We start from the raw sequence: 21,145 nt of genomic DNA, 5'->3' as shown, positions 1-21,145 counted from the left end.
GGTTTGCATCCATCCATCTCAGCTGCCATAGATCTGGGACTGATGCAGCAGGGCTCCTCCGCAGCAGATCAATTCAACGGGCTTTTCTGTATCACAAAGGACTGTGTCTATCTTGCAAATCATACATTTTTGACAGTGAGAGATGCCTTTTTGAAGCCACACTGCAAGATCAAGTGCTGAACTCAAAAGGGCGTTCGCCATTTTGTTCATACAAGTTTCTCAGACAGAAAAACATCTGCAGTCTCTTTATTTTTCTGAGTTTTTCGTTTTTCTGCCTTCAATTTGACATATTCAATCTAAGCCAGTGAAGCATTTTCAAGAAAGAGGAATCTTGAGAGTAATATAACTTATTCTGTGTCACCAAGTAGTTATATAAACCTGGTGATGCATGTAGAAGTCTGGACTACACCAAGGATGCAAAGTTGATTTAACATTTTCCTTTTCTAAACTAATGGGGTTTGGGTTTTTGATTTTCAGAGATGGAATTTAGCTGCTCCTCGATTAGTTATTTAATCCCTTAGTGATGAAATAATTGAGAGTGCAGGGTAATGGAGAGAGAGGTTTTGTGGAAATAGTTGAGGAAAGACAGTGCTTTGAAATGTGCATGTTAACATGGCATATGTGCATATTTCATCTTCTAGACTGCAGAATAGATGTTTATAAGAAAGATGATGTCCCACATAGCCCTGAAGTTTCCTTTTGACCTTCTCCATTATGTTTGTTTTTCATGCTAGTTCAGAAGTTCTGAGATCATGCCTGGGTCTGACTTCCAGCCCCATAGAGCTGTCAGTGAGGATGGTGGAGGTGGTCAGGTTCTGGGGAGTTTTGCTCCAAGTATCTGTTCATGACATAGCAGTGTGGAGTGTCAGGGCTCGGGAGAGCTGTGTATATAGTGAGTGAGCCAAAAGCCATAAATGCTAACACATATCTGTTTTATTTTACTTTTAAGGTATATTATTCTTATGACATTACAAGACAGGAATGAGAAGCTCTTTTACCGAGTGCTGACCTCTGACATCGAGAGATTCATGCCCATCATTTACACCCCAACAGTTGGCCTGGCTTGTCAGCAGTATGGCTTGGCTTTCAGGAGACCACGGTGAGTGAAGGCACTGTTCATACCCCTTTGTTTGAATTCCATGTGAATGTTTCTTTTCTATCAACAGTCCATCTTCATATGGGTGTCCTGAAACACCAGAAAACTCAGTCCCTCATTAAAAGATGGACCAGCAAGCAGCTCCATGTGTGTACATTTAATGATGAGCTGGGGAGTCGAGAATAGCTCTGCCTTCTTCCTATAAACAGCAAACAGAGTGGTTTTGTTCTCAAACAGTACTGTACAGTCTGTGCAGCTCAGCTCCAAACAGCTCTCTGAACTTATGGCTGCACCCTCCCCATCTGCTGTCTCAAGAGCACTGAGCGCCTTCCGCAGTGCTGGTTTTGGAGTAATTGTTGGGGTTTGGATACATTTGGGCTGATTTTGGGCTCTTATATGCACTTCCACAAACCACCCCACAAGAGTCATTTTCATACGAGGTGATGCTCTGCACCAGTGCCTTCCTCGCTGTGTGCTGTGTACATTCATGCAACATTAAACACTCTGTACTGTGTTTGAAGGCCCTGTTCTGCATAATTCTTTTTAATGATTAATGTTTAAATAAAGCCCTCATTAACATTGTGAAATACATTTTAGTCCTAGCCAGGAAATTCAATAGTAAGGTTCCCTTTTCTTTACAAGCTTTTCATTACTGTGTCCTTGAAATGTACCAGTAGGCAGATAGATAGACAATTTAGCTTTTGGTATAGAAAGATGCAAAGTAATGGAATAATACCATTTTAAAAGCATGTCACATCATTATGTTTAACTGCATTTTCAGCTGAGAGTAGTATGCTAGTAGGGGAAACTGAGGCAAGTCCTACTTACTGACTCAAGGCACCCTGAGGCAGACCTCAAAGAAGTGTAATCAGATAAGAAATAACATATTATGGATAAGGTTATCTTGGCAAACACACTTGCATCGTGCTTGTCATCAGAATTTCTAGTGAAACCACTGCATTCCCTCATATGAGCTGCTCCTCAGGGTTGCTTTTTGGCTTATATCTCTCCCAGGTAATTGTATTCTGTACCCTGATACCCAACTTCCATATCATCTAGTCAAGCCTTGATCATATCCTCTCCTCCTCCTCAGTGTGTATGAGGAAACCAGAGAAGGAATTGCTCTTTGTACAGAGGGAGGACACTTATTTCTGTGCAGGAGTAGAAGGTAGCAGAGATAAGGGAGCCCAGACTCTGATGAGCTGTGAACATGGTCAGACAGGGAAGAGCACAGTGCTGGTTTCCAGCTAGCCAATGTTCACAGCAGCAGTTCCTGCTGCACAGCCACTGTGTGTTTGCCTTCAGTCTTCCTTCACCTTGCAAGAAGTTAAAACAATATTTGGGAGCTTTGCTTCTTTTGTTTTCTATCCCTGATGTTATCGTCAGCAAGGCAGGGTTCTTTATACTGGACTCTCTCTGCAGTTGTTGGAGAATTCCCTTTCCTGTAACTCACTTCTTTCTCATGTTTTAAGCCCACAGTACTTTAACAATGTGGTAAGAACATCTGTTCTCATGGTCTGACAGTTTTGCTGCTGAACTTGGGCTTGGAGCTGTTCTGGATTCCAGCCTCTGGCTTCCATAGCAAAGGCCAAACTGTCATGCTCTCAGTACACAGAACTTCCTATGGCAGGGAGTTTGTTTCCCTAAAGATGCGGAATGAATTTCAGCCTACCCTCAGATTTGGTTTGCTGCAGCAATTACCTCCTTATCTAAGCTGTCACATTTAATGCTGTTGATCAGGCAGGAGAGATGAGATACCTCACTTTTAAAACACCACGTGGTGCTCCAACGTGGATGGATGTGCACATACAAGCATAGTTTATGGTGAGGAGGGAAGTCTGCAGAATAATACATAGCCTTTCTGTGGCCACAGCAGCAGCAATTAGTGACCTGTGGACACAATACATTTTTCTCTGCATTGAGATCTTTCTCAGCCCCATTAGTGCTTGGCTTTATGTTTGAGGGTTGAGCCTGGAAAGACTAAAGCACAAGTAACTTGCTTACACAGCAACTCTTGTACGAGAGCGTCTGAAAATAGTCCTACGAGGTCCAGCAGGGCTTCTCTCATCAGAATATGTCTATCAGTGTTCACATGGCTGCAGATTTTGTTTGCCAGACACTGCTGTTATAACTGCAGAGCTCAATGCCTCTATTACCTTTCCTGGTCTCCATATACAACCTCTTAGCTGCACTTAATGAGCATCATGGGGGTCCTTATGCAGCACAGGACTGCACATGGGCAATGCTGTTTAAAAGGTATTTTTCAAGCTGGAGAATATCTTAATTGTGACAGTATCTTTGGAAAGAGACTTTACTTTTTCACAAAGAAAAAGCAGGGAGGGACCTTAGGGCACGGAATCAGGGTTTCATTTCTTCTGTGATAGTGAGGGATAGTTTATTATGGTGGCATAAAAGCGCAGTCTCTCAAGACACTGGGTTATTCATGAGCACACTGATATTTGAAAGTATAAAGTTGTCAGCTGCTCCTCAAAAGGCTTTGGCATGCCTAGAGAGCAGGACTGGTGTATCAGTGTTGGAGGAAAGCTATGGGGTCATAAAACACTTGTTCAAGTTCACTCTTCTTTTCCTAGAGGCATAAATATCCTTGAGGACAATTGCAAAACAACATTGAACATGTTGGGGTGAAGCTGAACCTGGAGGATGAAAGCTAACAGGATGCAGATGGTGCGAAAATGGCCTGACAGGATAAAGATCTGTGTCTCTGATGACAAATGAGCAATGAAACAGCAGTCAGTCTGCAGAATTGTCTTGTCAACAGATCTGGCTCCACTGAGGCGCTTTTATTAATGGTGTTGTGCAGTCTGAGCCATAGGAGAGACAGTTCTGTGTCATTTCTAGACACTTTAAACCCAAACCAAATGGGAATTAGAACAGAGGTGTAAATCCCATAGACTTGTCCTTACCCACAGAGTTGTGTGCACTCCCTCTTCTATAAAACAGTGGAGACCAAAAGTGAGTGGGAAGATTGGGCTTTGGATCATTGTCCTGAAAACTCTGCTTTGAAACCGCTTTAAGCAATCTCTACTTCCTGTAAAAACACCAGTTGTCTTAAAATCTCTTGTTGCCACCAGCCTGGTTCAGCTTCCTTCCAGAAGCAGCTGAAAGCAGTGTAAGAGAAGATGAATGTGTTTAATGATCTGTGTTTAGATAACATCACCTCAAGGAGATTAGGCTTGTAACAGACTGAAGGAGGGATCTGTGGAAAGGATCATGGAGACAGTGCGTAGTCAGGAAGCCCTGAAGGGGTTGGCAGGAGATATAAGTGGGAGACAGTCTTTGGTATGGGACCAGGTTATGGAATGAGAAGAAGACCAATGTTGGAGTAGGTGAAGAGGAAGGAGTTAGCGCAGGAGGAGCCCAGGGATGCTGAGAACAGCTAAGCTTATCTGGAAATGTCTGCTGAGGGGTAGCAAAGTAGTTCAAGGGTTCCCACTGTTCCCGCTGTGCTGAGCCCACCTTTTCCAAGCAAGTCTTTTCAGCATGCTGTACCCCCATCCTTGTCCTTTCTCTGTTCCCACTTCAGTTAAATGCTTCTCAAAATGGGGAGAGGAGCACAGATTGGCTTCTGGGCACCCAGAGAGATCTGGTGTATTAGCTGGCATCTGAGGTACCATGGAGACTGGGAATAGGATGGATGCTGTTGGTAGTGTGAGGCTGTTCCACAGTTATTACATTGTGATGGGAGTGAAAAAGGACTTAGATCCATTTTTCATTAGAAAAACAATCAGTGCTACTCCTTCTATATCTCCAGTCTGCTTTCTCTCCTTCCCTTACTCATCCTGAGTAAAATGTATGTGCAGCAGCTCTAACAACCAAGAGGAACTTTCACTGCCATGCGGTAAAAACTCAGGCCCACTGAAGTTAACAGCAAAGTCTCATATTAACTGATGAAGGTCATGCTTTCCTCTGCTGTCAGAGGTGATTTAGCTTTAAGTCTGTTGAAATTCCCTGATTTACCAGGAGAAATTTCAAAGGAAGAAGCTCAAAGGAAGAGGTGGAGTTGGCCAAAAGAAAGAGGTTGACCTGGTCAAGGAAATTCAACAGAATGTGTTTGCCTTTAATCTGGCATAAATCTGTGCTGCTGCCACAAGGAACAACCCCACCTTAAACAAAAAATGCCAAAGACAGGGAGGAGGGAGGAGAATTATTTAGAATAATGAATACCAGGATGTAAATTGGAGACACCAATATCCATTGAGCTGTGAGACAGCCTCCCATGGGCTGTGTGTCTTGACCTGGGGACACTTTTAATGGGGAGTAATCCTCTTTTTTAACTGTTTGGTTTATGGAATGTTTATATTAATCATAGCATCCCAGACTGGTTTGAGTTGGAAGGGACCTTAAAGCTCATTCAGTTCCAACCCCTGCCACAGGCAGGGACACCTTCCACTAGAGCAGCTTGCTCAAAGCCCCATCCAGCCTGGCCTTGAGCACTGCCAGGGATGGGGCAGCCACAGCTTCTCTGGGCACCCTGTGCCAATGCCTCAGCACCCTCATTGTAAAACAATTCTTCCTTACATCTAGTCTGAGTCACCCCTGTTTCAGTTTAAACCCATTGCCCCTTGTCCTATCACTACAGTCCCTAATGAAGAGTCCCTCTCCAGCATCCTTGTGGGCCCCCTTTAGATACTGGAAGCTACTCTGAGGTCTCCACGCAGCCTTCTCTTCCCCAGCCTGAACAGCCCCAACTTTCTCAGCCTTAGTATGGGATGTGCTCCATCCCCTCATCATCCTCGTGGTCCTCATTAAGAAATGATATTTTTAACTTACATAATTTATACTGAATTTCTATGCCACTGCAGGCTGAGTGTGAGATGCGGTCTCCTGTGTCAGAGCTTGCAAGCTGTCTCCCTTATCCTCTAAGAGCAGAGCTTCCAGAAGAGGAGTCAAGAGGCAGCATAAAGAGATGTTTTGCATTTGCCAAAGACTTCCCCAGCAGGTCTGGTCAGAGTGAGGCCTTCTGTTCTTTGATACTGCAGTTCTCACCTTCCTTGGGTTTTGCTCCTTTGGGGTTTTGTTTCTAGAGAGCTCTGTGTGCAGATGAAACACCATTCAAAGATATGAGAAAGCAAGCCGCAAGTATCTTCAGTCCATGATTATGGACTGTAAAAGCTGCTGATGCTTTCTCTATTTGCTGCAATTGATGGCACAGGTTAAAATTCATGAGGTGGATTCACTAAGACAGGGTAATGCCAGGTTAGACTGAGTTCATCTGAAAGCTGATTGCTCTGGTATTATCAAGATAACGTTTCTTTTCCGTGTCTGACTTTGTCCCAGGTCTGTGTTCATTCTCGGGGCTCCCTGCAGTGCACTTTAAAAGCAAAGGTGTCGGTCTTGGAAGGATTTGCTCAGTACAGGAAGGAAATAAAATGAGGGTAGGACTTAATTTAACTTCCCAGGGATTTCTGATCCCAGCTTAACCTCTGTGTTATCAAGGAAAACAGAATACGTGATGTGCTTATCAGTGAAAGCATATAAGGGCTCCTTGGTCATCATCACTGAGCAACAGCACTGATTGCCCATCTCAACACAGATGTTTCTCTTTGCAACCCTGTGATCTTCCAGTTGCTGAGATATAGCTACGATCAAACATACAGGCAGGTTTAGGATGAGCCTCCAAAAAGGCAGAGAAGAATCAGTGCTGAGTTGGGTTTTCCTCCACTTACAGTTGGTTTTGAATGAAGGGCTTCAGGCTCCTTCAGTGTGATGAGTTTAAGTGCAGCAAAGGATTCTGGATTTAGGAGATGCCCCCACTTGCTGGTTGATGGAATACCGGGGTGGTGGGATATTATATCCTGAGAATCCAGCAGGGATGAGCATCTCAAGACAAGCTAAGAGCAATGTGAGCCTGTTTGCCTCCTCCCTTAATCCTGAACTGTGTGTAGCAGAGATTCACTGGGAACCTGATACCAACCCTCTGCATTTTCATATTGCTGCATGATGACCAATAACAACAGTTACTGAGCTGCTGTTTCTCCATTGATTTCCCCCTGGAGAGGAAGGACGGACTATTCTTTAGGCTATTTCCTGACTACCAGAGCAAATAAATCCAGGATTCCTCCTGTTTTGTGCCCACTGTCCCCTAACACTTCACATTTGTGATGCCTTCCACATCCATTTCATCCCTTGTCCATATCTACCTGAGCTCCACCACAGCCACTCACACTGCTTCTCTCACCTCTTCTGTAGGGAGCAACAGGCACAGGTTTGGGCTGTGCTGTCCCCGATGGTTTCCTGATCCTGTCCCATAACCATTCCCTTTTTTCACTTGGTTCCTCTACACTCAGCTTTCCCCTCCTTTTCTCTGCCTTCTGCTTATTCCTGCAGCCCAGAAGGGCTTTAAGGCTTTGCTAGGGCTCAGTAGGAACTCAGTGTGAGGCAGCACATGTTGTGTCTGGCTGCAAGCTATCTTTCTGGCCAGCTGTCAGAATAACTGTGAGAGGAAGGTCTGTGTTCCCCTCCCCAGAGTGGTGGGGACCTGAACCCCATTATCTTTTCCCTTTATCTCAACAGTGATTTCCACAATAGGGTGTAGGAACAAACATCTCTGAGACCTTTGCCTTTCTGATAGAAGTGCTTGGAATGAGCTAGCAGGTAAGGGAGGACACAGAGTGATTGGAAAGCTCCCTTTTCCTGGAAAAATAACCCAGCTAAAAATAGTGCTGGGTGTTAATAACTTGGCAGAATTGAAGCTGGATCCAAAAGCTTTGCTTTGGGCTCTGATCTGGACCTTCCTGCTGTGGCAGGGGTTGGGCTATGCCTAAGAACTGGGAGGGCTGAGCTTGCACTGAAGCCTGTATGCACTGCTCTCTGCATTTGGGAGTAATCCCTTGTCTGTGCTCACTCACATCTCTCCATTACTGATATTTGGCAGTTTCCTACAGCTTAGCTGCTTGCCATAGAATCATAGAATCACAGAATGGTTTGGGTTGGAAAGGACCTTAAGATCATCCAGTTCCAACCCCCTGCCATGGGCAGGGACACCTCACACTAAACCATGTCACCCAAGGCTCTGTCCAGCATGGCCTTGAGCACTACCAGGGATGGAGCATTCACAAATTCCTTGGGCAACCCATTCCAGTGCCTCACCACCCTCACAGTAAAGAACTTCTTCCTTGTCTTACCTGAACTTCCCCTGTTTAAGTTTGAACCCATCCCTTAGGATCATGGAGATTTCCCTGCATGGGTTTGGTGGGTTAGTTCGGATGACAAATCTTTCATTACAGTACCTGGGAGCCTGCATCTTCTGGCTCCCACAGTGAATTGTAGTTTTCCTGCCTAAAATGGGTGATGACAACTTGAAGGACATTTATAATATTAATGCAAACATTCACCTTGCAGATCATATGAAATTAAACCCTACTTAAATTGTAGGGTATTGCCTCATAAATGTCTGTATAGCTTTATTTATTAATTAATAGTTGACTGTGCTTCGTTGCGATTGTTTTTTCATCAGTACCTCAGGGCATCCACCAATGTACCATGAAAATTATCCAAAGCAACACAAAGTTCTTGGGTTTTATTGTAAACAAATCTTCAGGAACAGCTGAAGAATCACCCCAGAGATTTTATCCAATGTAATGATTACTTGAACTGCCTTCAGACACATCAGCGCATGTTAGCACATACTTTGTCTCCAAAGCCTGTAGCCCACAGGCATTTATAATCTGGAGCTCTCTAAAAGGGCCAAGTAATTGCAAAGTTTATTTTGTTATCCTGAAGCCTCTTGTCCTGTTCTGGCAGAGCCCTGAACCCAAACCCTCCACAATAGGGGTGCAGCTGGTGGGGATGTCTCCAGAGGCTCGTGTTGCTCGACTGTCAACTTTGTGTGTGAGTCCTGAAAATGTAAATAAATAAGGCCAAATGTAGGGCTTTATTCAAACCACATTTTACTGCATCTCCAGCACAGACTGGCCTTTAATCCAGAGTGTCTCCTCCAGCCTGTTCTTCTGGCACGGCAGTGACAGTTTGCTGTGGTTAGCGTGCAGTGAAAGCCAACCCATCAGCTCCTCACTGCTTCATGCATGTACCCCCTGCAGCCTTGGACAGCCAAGAAACACCTACCAGTCATCTGGGGTTGGAGCACGATTCAACTGAACTCCAGAGCTCAGAGCAGCGTGCAGCAGCATCCTCCTGCAGTGACCAGACAGCTTGTCTTCTTCTTTCCTGAGCATGAAGGTGAACTTCAACATTGCTCTGAGACAGTCTTGCTCAAAGATTTCCAGAGCATCAAGCCTTTAAGTAAGGCAACGGCTGTGATTGCAGCAGCAGGTCAGTTTGTGCTGTGCCTGTCAGAGCCCTTTCCTTGTATCTCAGTGAAGGTTTCTCACCGCTGCCTCACAGCATTTTGGCTGTTCAAAGTCAGGTTTGGATGTTGGCAAAGATCTGTCTTATCTCTTTTGTTTGTTGCTTTTTTTAAGCACTGGCTTCCCATGGACTTTCTACCCCTTCTGAGGGAAATCCAGGCCCTATTCAGTCAAAACACTCAAGGACTTTAATGTGGGCAGGATTTCATCACCTTCTGGTTGTGAGTGGAGACCTTTAGCCTTAGTCCTGAATGCTTTTGTTCTGAGAATGAGCCTTTCCTATCCAGATGAAAACACTGAACCATGATGCCTGCCTATCCGATGTCAATATTGCATATTCATTGCCCTAATGCTAACTCCCCCAGTAGTCTTTATCCTCTCCTCGATTGTGGAGCAAGTTTCCCTCCTAGCACCCAGACTAGAAGTTTCTTTCCACTAGGACTGGAAAGAAAACGAAACCAAAGCCTCAGTTTTTTGGGTGTATTCATGATTTAGTCTTGTAACTCATCACATATGGGTACAGCAGCACGCACACGAGGAGCCGGACTTCTTGCAAGCACCCTTTCTTGTGTTGAATGACAAGCAGTGTGTAAATATCTGGAGAAACAGGGTCCTTAGCTGCTATTTAAATCTGCATCCCTTCATCAGTCTCTTTTCAGGAACAAGTAATTATATAGGGCAAAGACTGGCAGCATATTAAAGAAGATACCACTGATGTTTCTTTTCTGAGATCCATTAAACGAGATTGATGGACTGATCATTGTGCAGTTCAGCAACATGCAACTTGCAGTTCAGTTTCTTGTGTTCTTCATGCTCAATACCAAACCCTGAGCAAGTCTGACCATTGCAGTGTCTGTAAATATTGGATAATGCTGTGCAAATACATTCCTCCCTTATGGAGCAAGTATATTTGTCTTCAGAGAGTAGTCCTTTGGGAGGAGTGAAGGAGGAGGAGAAGGATAAAGCTGCAATAGTTGACTGGAGTTTTTCTGTGGTTTTCAGCTGGGGTCAGATTAGTTTTTGAGATCCTTCTAATAGTGTCTCTTTGTCTCCATAGGCATTTAGATGTACAATATGGTCCTATCTCAGCTAGTAAGGGAAATTCACGTGAAGCAAAGAGTGGTGATCCAGCACCATCATCTGTTCTGCTCTTTGGTGGCTTTTGACCAGTGTTGTAAAGCTGGTGGATATAACTGCTGACTGTTAGTCCTATATGGTAAATGTAAAGAGGCCATTCATTGTATAGATGTAAACAGGTAACTGGAGTCCAAAACAACAGGCCAAGGCTGTAAGAGGAGCACAGCACTGGCCAAAGAAGTTTTGCAAGGAGCTTGATAAAGCAAAGCGATTGATTGCATTTAACTGCATTGGATTTCTGTTTGATTGCATGTCAGAGGCAGCAGTAGGCTAGAAAAGTGGAGCAAGAACACACCAGGAGGGCTGTAAACACAGCCACAGAAGCACTGGTCGTTCCCAAGGAAAAGCTATTAGGGGGAGACCTTAGGGATAGAAGGGAATCAAGGAGAGATTTGGAGCTGTGAGGAAAGAACTTGCAGGGTATTTTTCACTCCCCTCTGTGTTTTGGGAGATGCATTTGTACATTCGCTGTAAATAAACATCAGTGCTTTAGAGACAGCACTGCTGGCTCCATCGTACACTGGTTTCTAACAGGAAGCAGCTCACAAGGCAGCACTGCTAATCAGGGAGATCAGAAAGGGGAACACTACTTTGCCTTTTGGAAGGAGTATCAGCTCATTGAATGAAAGCATTAAAGAATATTTTTGTTTCCTAATACCTGAGACATGTCAAAATTCATTCCTTCCCCAGTGTCTATAGTGAATGTTATTCTAAAAGCCATCACCAGTATCTGGCACAGCTTCCTCCAGGCATCACATGTGCCCTGTCTCCCTTGTCCCTGATCTCTTCCTAAAATGAGCCTTGTAGTTCTGTTACTGTCTTCATTGTGGGTCTTTCAGGTGCCATCAGGATGGCCGAGATCTATCCAGTACTGAGCAGCACCACAACAGGATTATTCCCATGTCTCACATAATACGCTATGTAGCTTTCCTGGAGTACTTCTATGAACTCAGCTGGGACAAAAGCAGAAAGGAAAAGATAAGAGCAGAGGGGGAAGAATAATACAGTCATGAGAATCTCTACCCTCAACCTGCTGGTCACGCTCCTTTTGGTGCAGCCCAGGACACAGTTGGTTTCTGGGCTCAAGTGCACACTGATGGCTCATGTTGGGCTTCTTATCAACCAATACCCCCAAGTCCTTCTCCTCAAGGCTGCTCTGAATCCAGTGTCTGCTCAGCCTGTGTTTGTGCTTGAGATTGCACAACCCAGGTGCAGGACCTTGCACTTGGCTTTGTTGAACCTCATGAGGCTGACATTGGCCACCTCTGAAGCATATCAAGGTCCCTCTGGATCCCATTCCTTCCCTCCAGCATATCAACTGAACCACAGCTTCTTGCCATCAGCAAACTTGCTGAGGGTGCATCAGTCCTCCTGTCCATGTTGCTGACAAAGATGTTAAACAGCAGCAGTCCTGATACCAGTCCTTGAGGAGCATCATTCATCACGGGGTGTCAGTAAGGTGCAGACAGAAATACTGCCTCAGTGACAGATTAAGAAGCTGTAACCTTCCTGAAAGTTCCCTGCAACCTTATAGCATGCCCAGTGGCACAATAAAATCAAGGCTGGCTTTTACCTTAACTAAAGGCAGCTGTAGGGAAACCTGTGATGTTAATGGACTGAATAATAGGAAGCTGCAGCCCTGAAACCCTAATGAATGCAGGCTGGAGCACTCCCTGCTCTGAGGGATAACAGCTCTCTGAAGGTTACTGTTTAGCCAGAAGTAGTGGTACAGCGTGTGTGTTCTGGCTTGACATTGCTGGGGCAGTTAATTTTCACTCAGCTCTATTGCTTGTGGTTTTGCCCCATGCACGTGCGTTTGGTTTCCAGATAACTGGGTGTGTAGCTGCCTCTCTGAGAGTAGATAAAGCTATACAGTGACTAAACCCATGTAGAATGGCAGGCCCCTGGGCACAGGTGAGTTTTCTGTTGTGGAAAACAAGGTTGTGTGCTTGCCCCACACAGTGCCCATGTTACATGACTTGATCAAAATGACTTATCTTCTTAGTGGTTTACTTTAATTGAATCATTTTTATTGAGTCCCAATGGGATTAAAGGAGAACTGCCTCCTTGTCTTTTTTGCTTCTCTGAAGCAATTTATCAACTGTAATCCCAACAGAGGAGGCATGATGATAAAGGCAGAATCTGTTGCATAGATTGCATTCATTCTTCAGAATGCTTAGGCTGCATCTTTTCCTCAGGAAAAAAACACCAAGTTGATTCATTTTATTACAACTTGGATGTTTCTCATTTACTACTGGTCCACATAGACCAGCCTGTCCCTCTCAGTATTCAGAGTTCTACCTGGCTGTTCTCAAAGCCACAAATAAGCTTTTCCTCTTATTACCTCTCCTATAATCTGGGTTCCCTTGAGAGAAACCTGGCTGCGTTTTCTTCCCTGTTCAGTCATCAGCAGACCTTTGCTGAGTTCAGTTTGTGGGGCTTTCCCCAGATGGATCACTGTTTCTGCTCCTGAAGGCTTCCCTTCCAAAGCTGGTGGTACCATGAGAATCATAGAATTGTGAGGGTTGGAAAGGACCTTAAGATCATCCAGTTCCACCCCCCCGCCATGCGCAGGGACCCCTCACACTAAACCATGTCACCCAAGTCTCTGTCCAACCTGGCCTTGAACACTGCCAGGGATGGAGCATTCACAACTTCCCTGGGCAACCCATTCCAGTGCCTCACCACCCTAACAGGAAAGAATTTCCTCCTTATATCCAATCTAAACTTCCCCTGTCCAGTTCCCCCTTGTCCTATCACTACAGTCCCTAATGAAGAGTCCCTCCCCAGCATCCTTATAGGCCCCCTTCAGATACTGGAAGGCTGCTATGAGGTCTCCACACAGCCTTCTCTTCTCCAGGCTGAACAGCCCCAACTTCCTCAGCCTGTCTTCATAGGGGAGGTGCTCCAGTCCCCTGATCATCCTCGTGGCCTCCTCTGGACTTGTTCCAACAGTTCCATGTCCTTTTTATGTTGAGCACACCAGAACTTAGTGTGTCTGTTAGTCTAAATTAATCCATCTGATTTGGCCTGCAGTAAACAGCAATTGTTCACCTGAATTGCTCTATGAATGTGATGACTGGCAGTGGATATATGTAGCTAGGACTCAGTAGCATAGCCTGAAAGAAGAGTGAAGGTCTTGCGCTTCGTCAAGCCCACTGATGGGTTTCAGCTTCTGCTGTGAGCGCTGGATGTCTTTCAAAGGTTAAATAGCTTCAGCACTGAAAAGATGGGAGAGCATGACACACGCTTTAATAGGTGCCTTTATTATATATGGAAACTTCATAACATGAAGTATCTGCAATGATGGTATGAATTTATGCTTCTAATTCCTAGTTAGTAACTCCTTTCTAAATGCAGATGGCAGCAGCCCAGTACCCTTTTTTTATGCAGATTGACATCTGTGAATACTGCCTTTGAGATAGGTCATGTGTATATGATTAGTTTGTTGATTACTGGGCATGGTTTTAAAGAATTATGCTGAATAAATGGACCATTACTTTCTTTTCTTTGCATTTCTGATCTTCCTGTGTGATTGTGATTTGATCACTGTTGAAGTCAGCACTTTCATTTCTCTTCTTTTCAAAGTAAAGGGCTTTTTCAGTTGGGATCCCACAGTTGACTGTGGGAAGATATCTGCCCCCTAGAAGAGTCGTGTGAGAGAAGCCCTTGCCAGAGAGCGTAACCCAATTATGTTTGATTATTCATCACTCGTATGGACTTACAATGGAGATTGTTTTCAAGTGTTTTCTACCTAATATTTCACACTAGAACCCCCAGCCATGACCAGATCTGAACTTCCTAGGGCTGAGCAATAGTAGAGAGATGCAAGCAACAAAAATGCATTTCTCTGTTGTTCTAGCTGATATGAATAACCAGCACAGCTCCTGCTTTGGTGAGCAGATAAGAAGGCAAGGAAAATGGGTGCCTCCTCTTGCAAAGAGGAGCCCCTGAGTTAGAGCCCTTGATTTGTGCTGATAAGAGAGAGCTGTGAGCAATACAAGTGATTTCCCCTGGGACAAATGTGGAGGAGGTTGTTCCTTTGGGGTTAGTGCTGCATAAAAGGCAAGAGATGAATCAATATGAATAACATTGTCCCGGGTATTGGAAGAATCCCTGCAATGGGTATTGGTTTTTGTAATAGAAGCAAAGAAGATTAAAACAAGCCATGAGTCTAAAACATGTTTCAAGAATGCTGGCTTCCAGTTCCTCATTTTATGCAAAAGAAGGCATTTTTGTTTAAACCTTGAAGATCTTTGTGTTGTGCAATCAGGTATGCTATTGTTTGTGTAAATGCTTCGCACTGAGGTTTCATCCGAGCATTTAATTTTCTCTTTCATTTTGCATAAGTTTTGGTGGTTTTCCTGTGGTGAATGCAAGTGTTGAAAACTGAGGTTAGATATGCAAGAGCAAAACAGTGTTGCAAGGGCAGGTTTGGCCTGGGTCAAAGCAAATGCTATGGCAAATATTGATCCAGTCAGAGCTCTGTTGGCGAGAGAGGAGACTCAAAATGTCTAGCTCCGTAGTAGCCATCCACATCAATGACATTGGTAACTGGGTGAGAAGGATCATGCTTTCACTGTTTGAATGGCCAACAATAAACTCCTCAGGAAAGAACATGTAACAAGGCTTCTGTAAAACCATCAGCCTCCCCTGCATTTAGCAGTTATTTTAACTAGAAATTCCTTCTGCACTAAGGCAGAGTTTGCTTCCCAAAGCAAACTGGTTTGGGTTGGAAGGGACCTTAAAGCTTATCCACTTCCAACCCCCTGCCATGGGCAGGGACACCTTCCACTAGAGCAGGTTGCTCCAAGCCCCATCCATCGTGGCCTTGAACAGTTCCAGCCTTCTCTTCTCCAGGCTGAACAAGGCCATCTCTCTCAGCCTGTCTCCATGGTAGAGATGCTCCAGCCCTTGCAGCATCAAGATGTTTCACAAGGCTGAAATGTGCCACACCGGTGGCTGTTGAATGAAGATGTTATTAAGGACCTTGAGCCTTTGGGTTTTGAAATGAGAATTGTCATTAGCAATCCATTGAGGCCTCATTTTCATGTCAGTGAATTGCTGGTTTTGTGCTCAGCAGCTCATTTCCCTCCATTTTCAGGTTTTACCTGTTTTATTTGATCTTGGGGTTATTAACTTTTTTACAAGGTTCATTTTTCTTTTCTTCTTTTCTTAGGGGGTTGTTTATCACCATCCATGACAAAGGCCACATCGCAACAATGCTAGACTCTTGGCCTGAAGAAAACATTAAGGTATGCGGCACATCTTCTGGGGACTGGGAAATTACAGGGAGTTGGGTACAAAATGGGATCTTGATTGAAACTGCTTGGCATTGTTTACAGAATTGCCTATTTAAAAGGACAAGTGAAGAGTTACTTCCTTCCTCAGAGAGTTTCCAAGCTGGACTCAGTTCAGGTTCAGTTTCCATTCCAGGTTGGACCTCAGAGACTCTGTTATGTGTGTATATGGTCAAGATCAACTTTATCAGAATTAACAGGACTTTGGCCATTAAAGACTGTACGTGATAATGAACTTGTGCAGAATAGGGGTCCTAGTGGAGAAACAAGATATGTCTGTTGAAGAACGCATGTAGCAAAGATACATCTTTAAGGTATCTCTGTAACTGACTTGCTTGTAGGACTCCTTCCCAATCCAGTGAGTCATGCAGCATCCAGAACACTGGCAACTCTGCAAATAATTCTTGATATCCAGCAGCTGAACACCCCACCCAACAAGTGATCTTGTGTTTTTCACTAGAGCTCGGGGCTGGGCAAGTCCCTGGCATGAAATACCATGAGATGTCAATACTTAAGACAGGTCTTGCCAGTCACCTCCTTCCATCAGTCTGAAAGTACATGTGGCTGGGAATTTCCCTGGCTATTGACAGGTTTGGTCCCTTATCAGCTGTTTCTTCCAAGAACAAAGGGTTGGCAGCTGAGAAACACTTGCAAGCATTTTCCATTTCTCAGGGACAAAAAAAGAGGAATTTGACATATTTCCAGAAAAAGTAATCATATTCCTATAACCTTGTCTTTGGAACTGTGGAGAACAGATGCAAACTAGAAATTTTGTCCTTGCTCTATCCAAAGATCTCAGTATTTCCATTTCTTTCTGACAGGGAATTGTGAGCAGAACTCATTAAGGCTAATAGATATGTTTTTGCAGATGGGGAAACTGGCACAGAAAGATGAGAGACTGTTGTTGAAACAGCCCACTCTGGCACCCAAACCAGACCATAGGAAGGGCAGTGGTCCATGGAAGAGATCCAGACTATCTATGCTCCAGATTTGCCAGACTACAAAGGCAGCTAATTTCATCAGCATCGCTAGTTTGAACTGCAGGGTTCCTTGTGTCTTTGTACACAGGCTTCTCCCTGCCTGAACTGGAACACTTGAGATGTTGAGATAACTAGGGAGGCACCTGCACTGCACATCAGTCCCTGGAGGGACCCAGCTTTTTGAGAAGGTTGAACATAAACACCAATAAATCCCATTGAAGACAGTGAAGAAATACCTGGAGTTGTTGCTCACATTCTGCTTTGTGGCTCATTAGAGCTTCATGGCAACTGTGGAAATGGGAAATCTGGGTCATAGGCTTGGATCCTCTGCCTGGAATGGCTGGAAGGGTGTTCTGCTTAGCTTAGCAAAGCCTCAGCCAAGATCCAGTGTGCCACACCTCTACCCCCCTGATGAAACTGGGCCACTCTGAAGGAACCATAGTGCCTGTCGTGGTTTAAACCTAGTCAGACAGCTCGTTCACTCACTTCCCCCCCTTCTTGCCTTCCCCCTACTCCCGGAGGCACAGAGAGGAGAATCGAAAAGAATGCAACTCCCATGGGTTGAGATAAGAACAGTTTAGTAACTAAGGTATAGCACAAATCACTGCTGCTACCACCAATAACAATAATGATAAAGGAAATAACAAGGGAAGAGAATACAACATCTCACCACCAGCCAACTGATAACTCGCCCCCCCCCACCCAGCCCGACCAAACACTGACCGATACTTCCTCCAACCCCGCAGTCTCCCAGCCCTTCCAGCTCACTCCCAGTTACATCCTGGGCATGACGTGCTGTGGTATGGAATACCTCTTTGGTCAGTTCGGGTCAGGTGTCCTGTCTCTGCTTCCTCCTGGCTTCCCCTCCTCCCTAGCAGAGCATGAGGCTCAGAAAGTCCTTGGCCAAACCAAAACATCAGTGTTGTCAGCTCTGCTCCCAAGCCAAAAGTCAAAACACTGCACTGCACCAGCTACCAAGAAGGAGAAAAATGACTGCTACTGCTGAACCCAAGACAGTGCCAGAAGCAGAACAAGCAGGAAGCCATTTCTGAACATACTCATATGGGAGCGTGGGGTTTTCATGTCTCCTCCAGGGTGGCTTATGAATTGTGCCATGAAGAAACATTGGATAGAATGCTGACAGGCATCATCAGTGATGACTGACTCATCCGTGCCTCCCCATCCCAATTTTCTCTCTGGTTCCCTAATCTGGTACTCTTTTTCTGCATGGTGCTAAAGCAAGAGAATCCTACAGGATGGCATTGTGGCAGGGTTTCATCATGGCAGCTATGAGCATCTCAAAGTAGGATAATCTAGAAACTATATATTCTATTCCAACACAAGTGTGTTGTCATGCTAGGTACTGCGCTGGCCTTCTGCCGTTCTTTCCCTCCTTTCCTTCCTTTCCTTCCTCACTGCTTCCCTCCCTTTCTCTTTCCATAGGATGCTCACCTAGAAATTCACTCAGCATCTTCAATCCCCATCAGGATAACAATGTACAGGGCTGTTCAAGCTCATCCTTCCATGTAGCGTTTTCTCTTGGTGCACTCAAGGCAGAGTATGAGTTCATCTTGTGAACGCTGCCCTCATGCCAACTAGATCAGGTTGCCCAGAACCACACCCAGCCTGGTCTTGAATGCTTCCAGGAATGGTGCATCTGGGCGCCTCTGGGAATGGTGCATCTGGGCACCTCTCTGGGCAACCCATGCCAGTGTTTTACCACCCTCATTGTAAAAGATTTCTTCCTCATATCCAGCCTGAATTTCCCCTCTTTTAGTTTAAAACCATCACCTCTCATCCTGTTGTAACAGGCCTTGCTAAAAAGTCCCTCCACATCTTTCTTATAGGCCTCATTTAAGTGCTAAAAGGCCACAATAAGGTCTCCTCAGTATCTTCTCCAGGCTGAACAACCCCAATTCTTCCAGCTTTTCTTCACAGGAGAAGACTCAGTAATCTGGACTCGTGAGAGAGATGAGCATCTTCAAAGAGAAATATCCCTTTCATCCCTTCCCAAAACAGCTGCTGGAGGGAGGAGATGGACTCTGGAGGCTTCTGTCTCTCCCCATCAGTTAAATGATCAGCTTAAACTGCACACCCAACCTTTACCTTTAGCCAAAGACTTGCCTGGAGTCATCAGGAAAATTGTGTCACAGCTGGAAGCAGAGAACAGGTTCTGATTGTTAAACCAGCCCTTCAGTTTGAAGGGTCTGTGCTGCTCAGCTAGAGATTAAAGTCCTGTTTGTTGAGTTCTGGTCGCATGAACGATTGAAACCATTCCTCTATCTGATAGAGACAGTAATGAATGTCTCCCATGCTGTATCTTCTGTTCAGTGTTATTTTGAGGAGCTTTGGTACCTATAGAGTGCAGCACATCTAAGGATGAAGAAAATTTCCCTCTCTGATGGATATCTAAGTGCTATCAAGCAGTTTTTAGGCTCACATGTGATCACTTATTTGTTTGGATGCAAGGGGATCTGTGCTCAAGAGAAATATTTTGATTCATTATAACTTATATATATATATTATCTGCGTAATTAGGATTTCAAGTCCTTTTCATATAGTTTGCATCACTTTTCAGGATAAACCTGGAGCAGTTCTTGTGCTTGCCGCTTTCCCTATTCCCGTCTCTGCCTTCCAGTCCCAATTGCATCCTCTGGGTGTGGTAAAGAATTGAGCACACACAAACAGATGGAGCCCACCCAAAAAGAGGCTTTCCCATCGCTAGCATTTCACACTGACTCAGAAGGAAAAGCAAAGGAAGGAAGGAAGGAAAAACAGGAAACAGTTCCAAAATGGAGGTGGATAAATGTATTACTGCCATGACTGAATGTCGGGGATTGTCCAACCTCTAGTCTAAGGACAGTGTATAGGCCTTTTGGTTTGAATAGATCCTTCACTGAAGGATCACTTCTTAGTGACAAGAAAGTGGCAACAGCCACTTCATATTCTGCATATAGGAGGATCATGTCAAAATAACCTCTGTTGCATACTGGTTGTCACTATTATTATGAGCTGTGCAACCCTGAAATGTATCATGCCTCAAACTATAACAGAGGGGGTTATTTTTGCTAGAGAGCAAAATAGATGTAAAATGCAGAATAGATGCGTGTGTCCTCTGGGTCTCTAGTTTCTCCTCAGGCTTATTTCTGAAACAGTGGTTTAGGTTGAGGGAGAACATAGTTTTGGGATGTGTATATAGTTTGAATAAGAAAAGACACTGAAACAGATGAGTATGATTCTTCCTGAAATAGGAAAGAGGTTTATCCCACTCATAAACAACAAAATGCTTCTCCATCACAGCAATGAACCAATGCATCTTTATGCCACCAAGGAAGTACATCTGTAGCTTCTAATCTCCCGTTCTCTTATTTCTCACGAAAGCACACACATGTATGTCCTAAGTTTAGCCTTAACTTTGCCAGATCAGCGAATAAAGAGCTTCTCTGCAGTCTTCTCCTTTGAAATCCAAGCTAGGCTGTGCATGAGTCCCCTGCAGGCTGATAAACCATTTGATGTGAGCGCTCTGTTCTCCCAAGTGCTGAGAGCTGAGGTTTATTATTGTATTTACAGCTCGTCTCCCACAGTGGGACTGGGCTCCAGTAAATTCCTGTTCTTACTGGAGTTCAGAATTTCCTTAAAGAGTGCCTGACCCTGGGGACAAAGCCAGCAAACGGAGCAGTTAACCTAAAACTGGGGAAGTTTAGTCAGATCTGGTGGGTCACTTGCCTCCGAAGATCTCAAGTGATGTGCAGTATGGGTTGAATCGCCCAACTTTAGGCTTCTAATCTGGACAACGTTAAGCAGGCTTTTTTTTCCCCTTCTTGTCACAAAGAAATGGTACAATAATAAGATCTAAAATGATGGATCAGAGATTTTGGTGAAGTGGCACATTACGATGTTGTTGAAATGCAAAAGGCACAAGTGGCAATTGTTTAACTCCCAGCTGGGTGGGAAAAAATGTCTAATATTAAATACATCATGTGGGAGCCTCTCTGCAGTCCATGCTGATGGCTTCTGACTACCTCACTTTGCAGTCAGGGGAATCAGAGGCAGAGGGACCCGCTTATAGTGAGTTTTGTTTTGATTGTCTCATCTTGGCTACTCCACAGCTACTCTACAATAGTGTGAAAACAGTAGCTTGTTACTTCCACAGTAACAGATGCAGTTCATAAGCACAAACACTTTTGTACTGAGCTCTTTTTTTTCCAGAAGAAAAAGAGGAAAAATGAAAGGCAGATCTCTTTTGTGGTGTTTCTTGTTATACAGCTGAGGATGCTCAAAAAGCCATGCTACAAGTGATTGAAG

At 44.5% G+C, this 21,145-nt stretch overlaps 1 protein-coding gene across 1 annotated transcript in view; it reads left to right on the top strand.

The window, feature by feature from the left end:
* Nucleotides 1-21,145, top strand: part of ME3 (malic enzyme 3) — a 113,853-nt gene that overhangs the window by 63,233 nt on the left and 29,475 nt on the right. The window contains exons 3-4 of the mRNA XM_062639164.1: nt 950-1,099; nt 15,740-15,815. Of these exons, the coding sequence (XP_062495148.1) occupies nt 950-1,099; nt 15,740-15,815 (226 nt within the window). The remainder of the gene's footprint in view (nt 1-949; nt 1,100-15,739; nt 15,816-21,145) is intronic.

Source organism: Pezoporus occidentalis, unplaced genomic scaffold, assembly GCF_034315485.1.
Source record: "Pezoporus occidentalis ecotype Australia unplaced genomic scaffold, CSIRO_AGI_Poc_V1 ctg6, whole genome shotgun sequence".
Classification (NCBI taxonomy): domain Eukaryota; kingdom Metazoa; phylum Chordata; class Aves; order Psittaciformes; family Psittacidae; genus Pezoporus; species Pezoporus occidentalis.
Note: the sequence above shows the minus strand (reverse complement) of the source record. Positions and strands in the feature narration are given on the sequence as shown.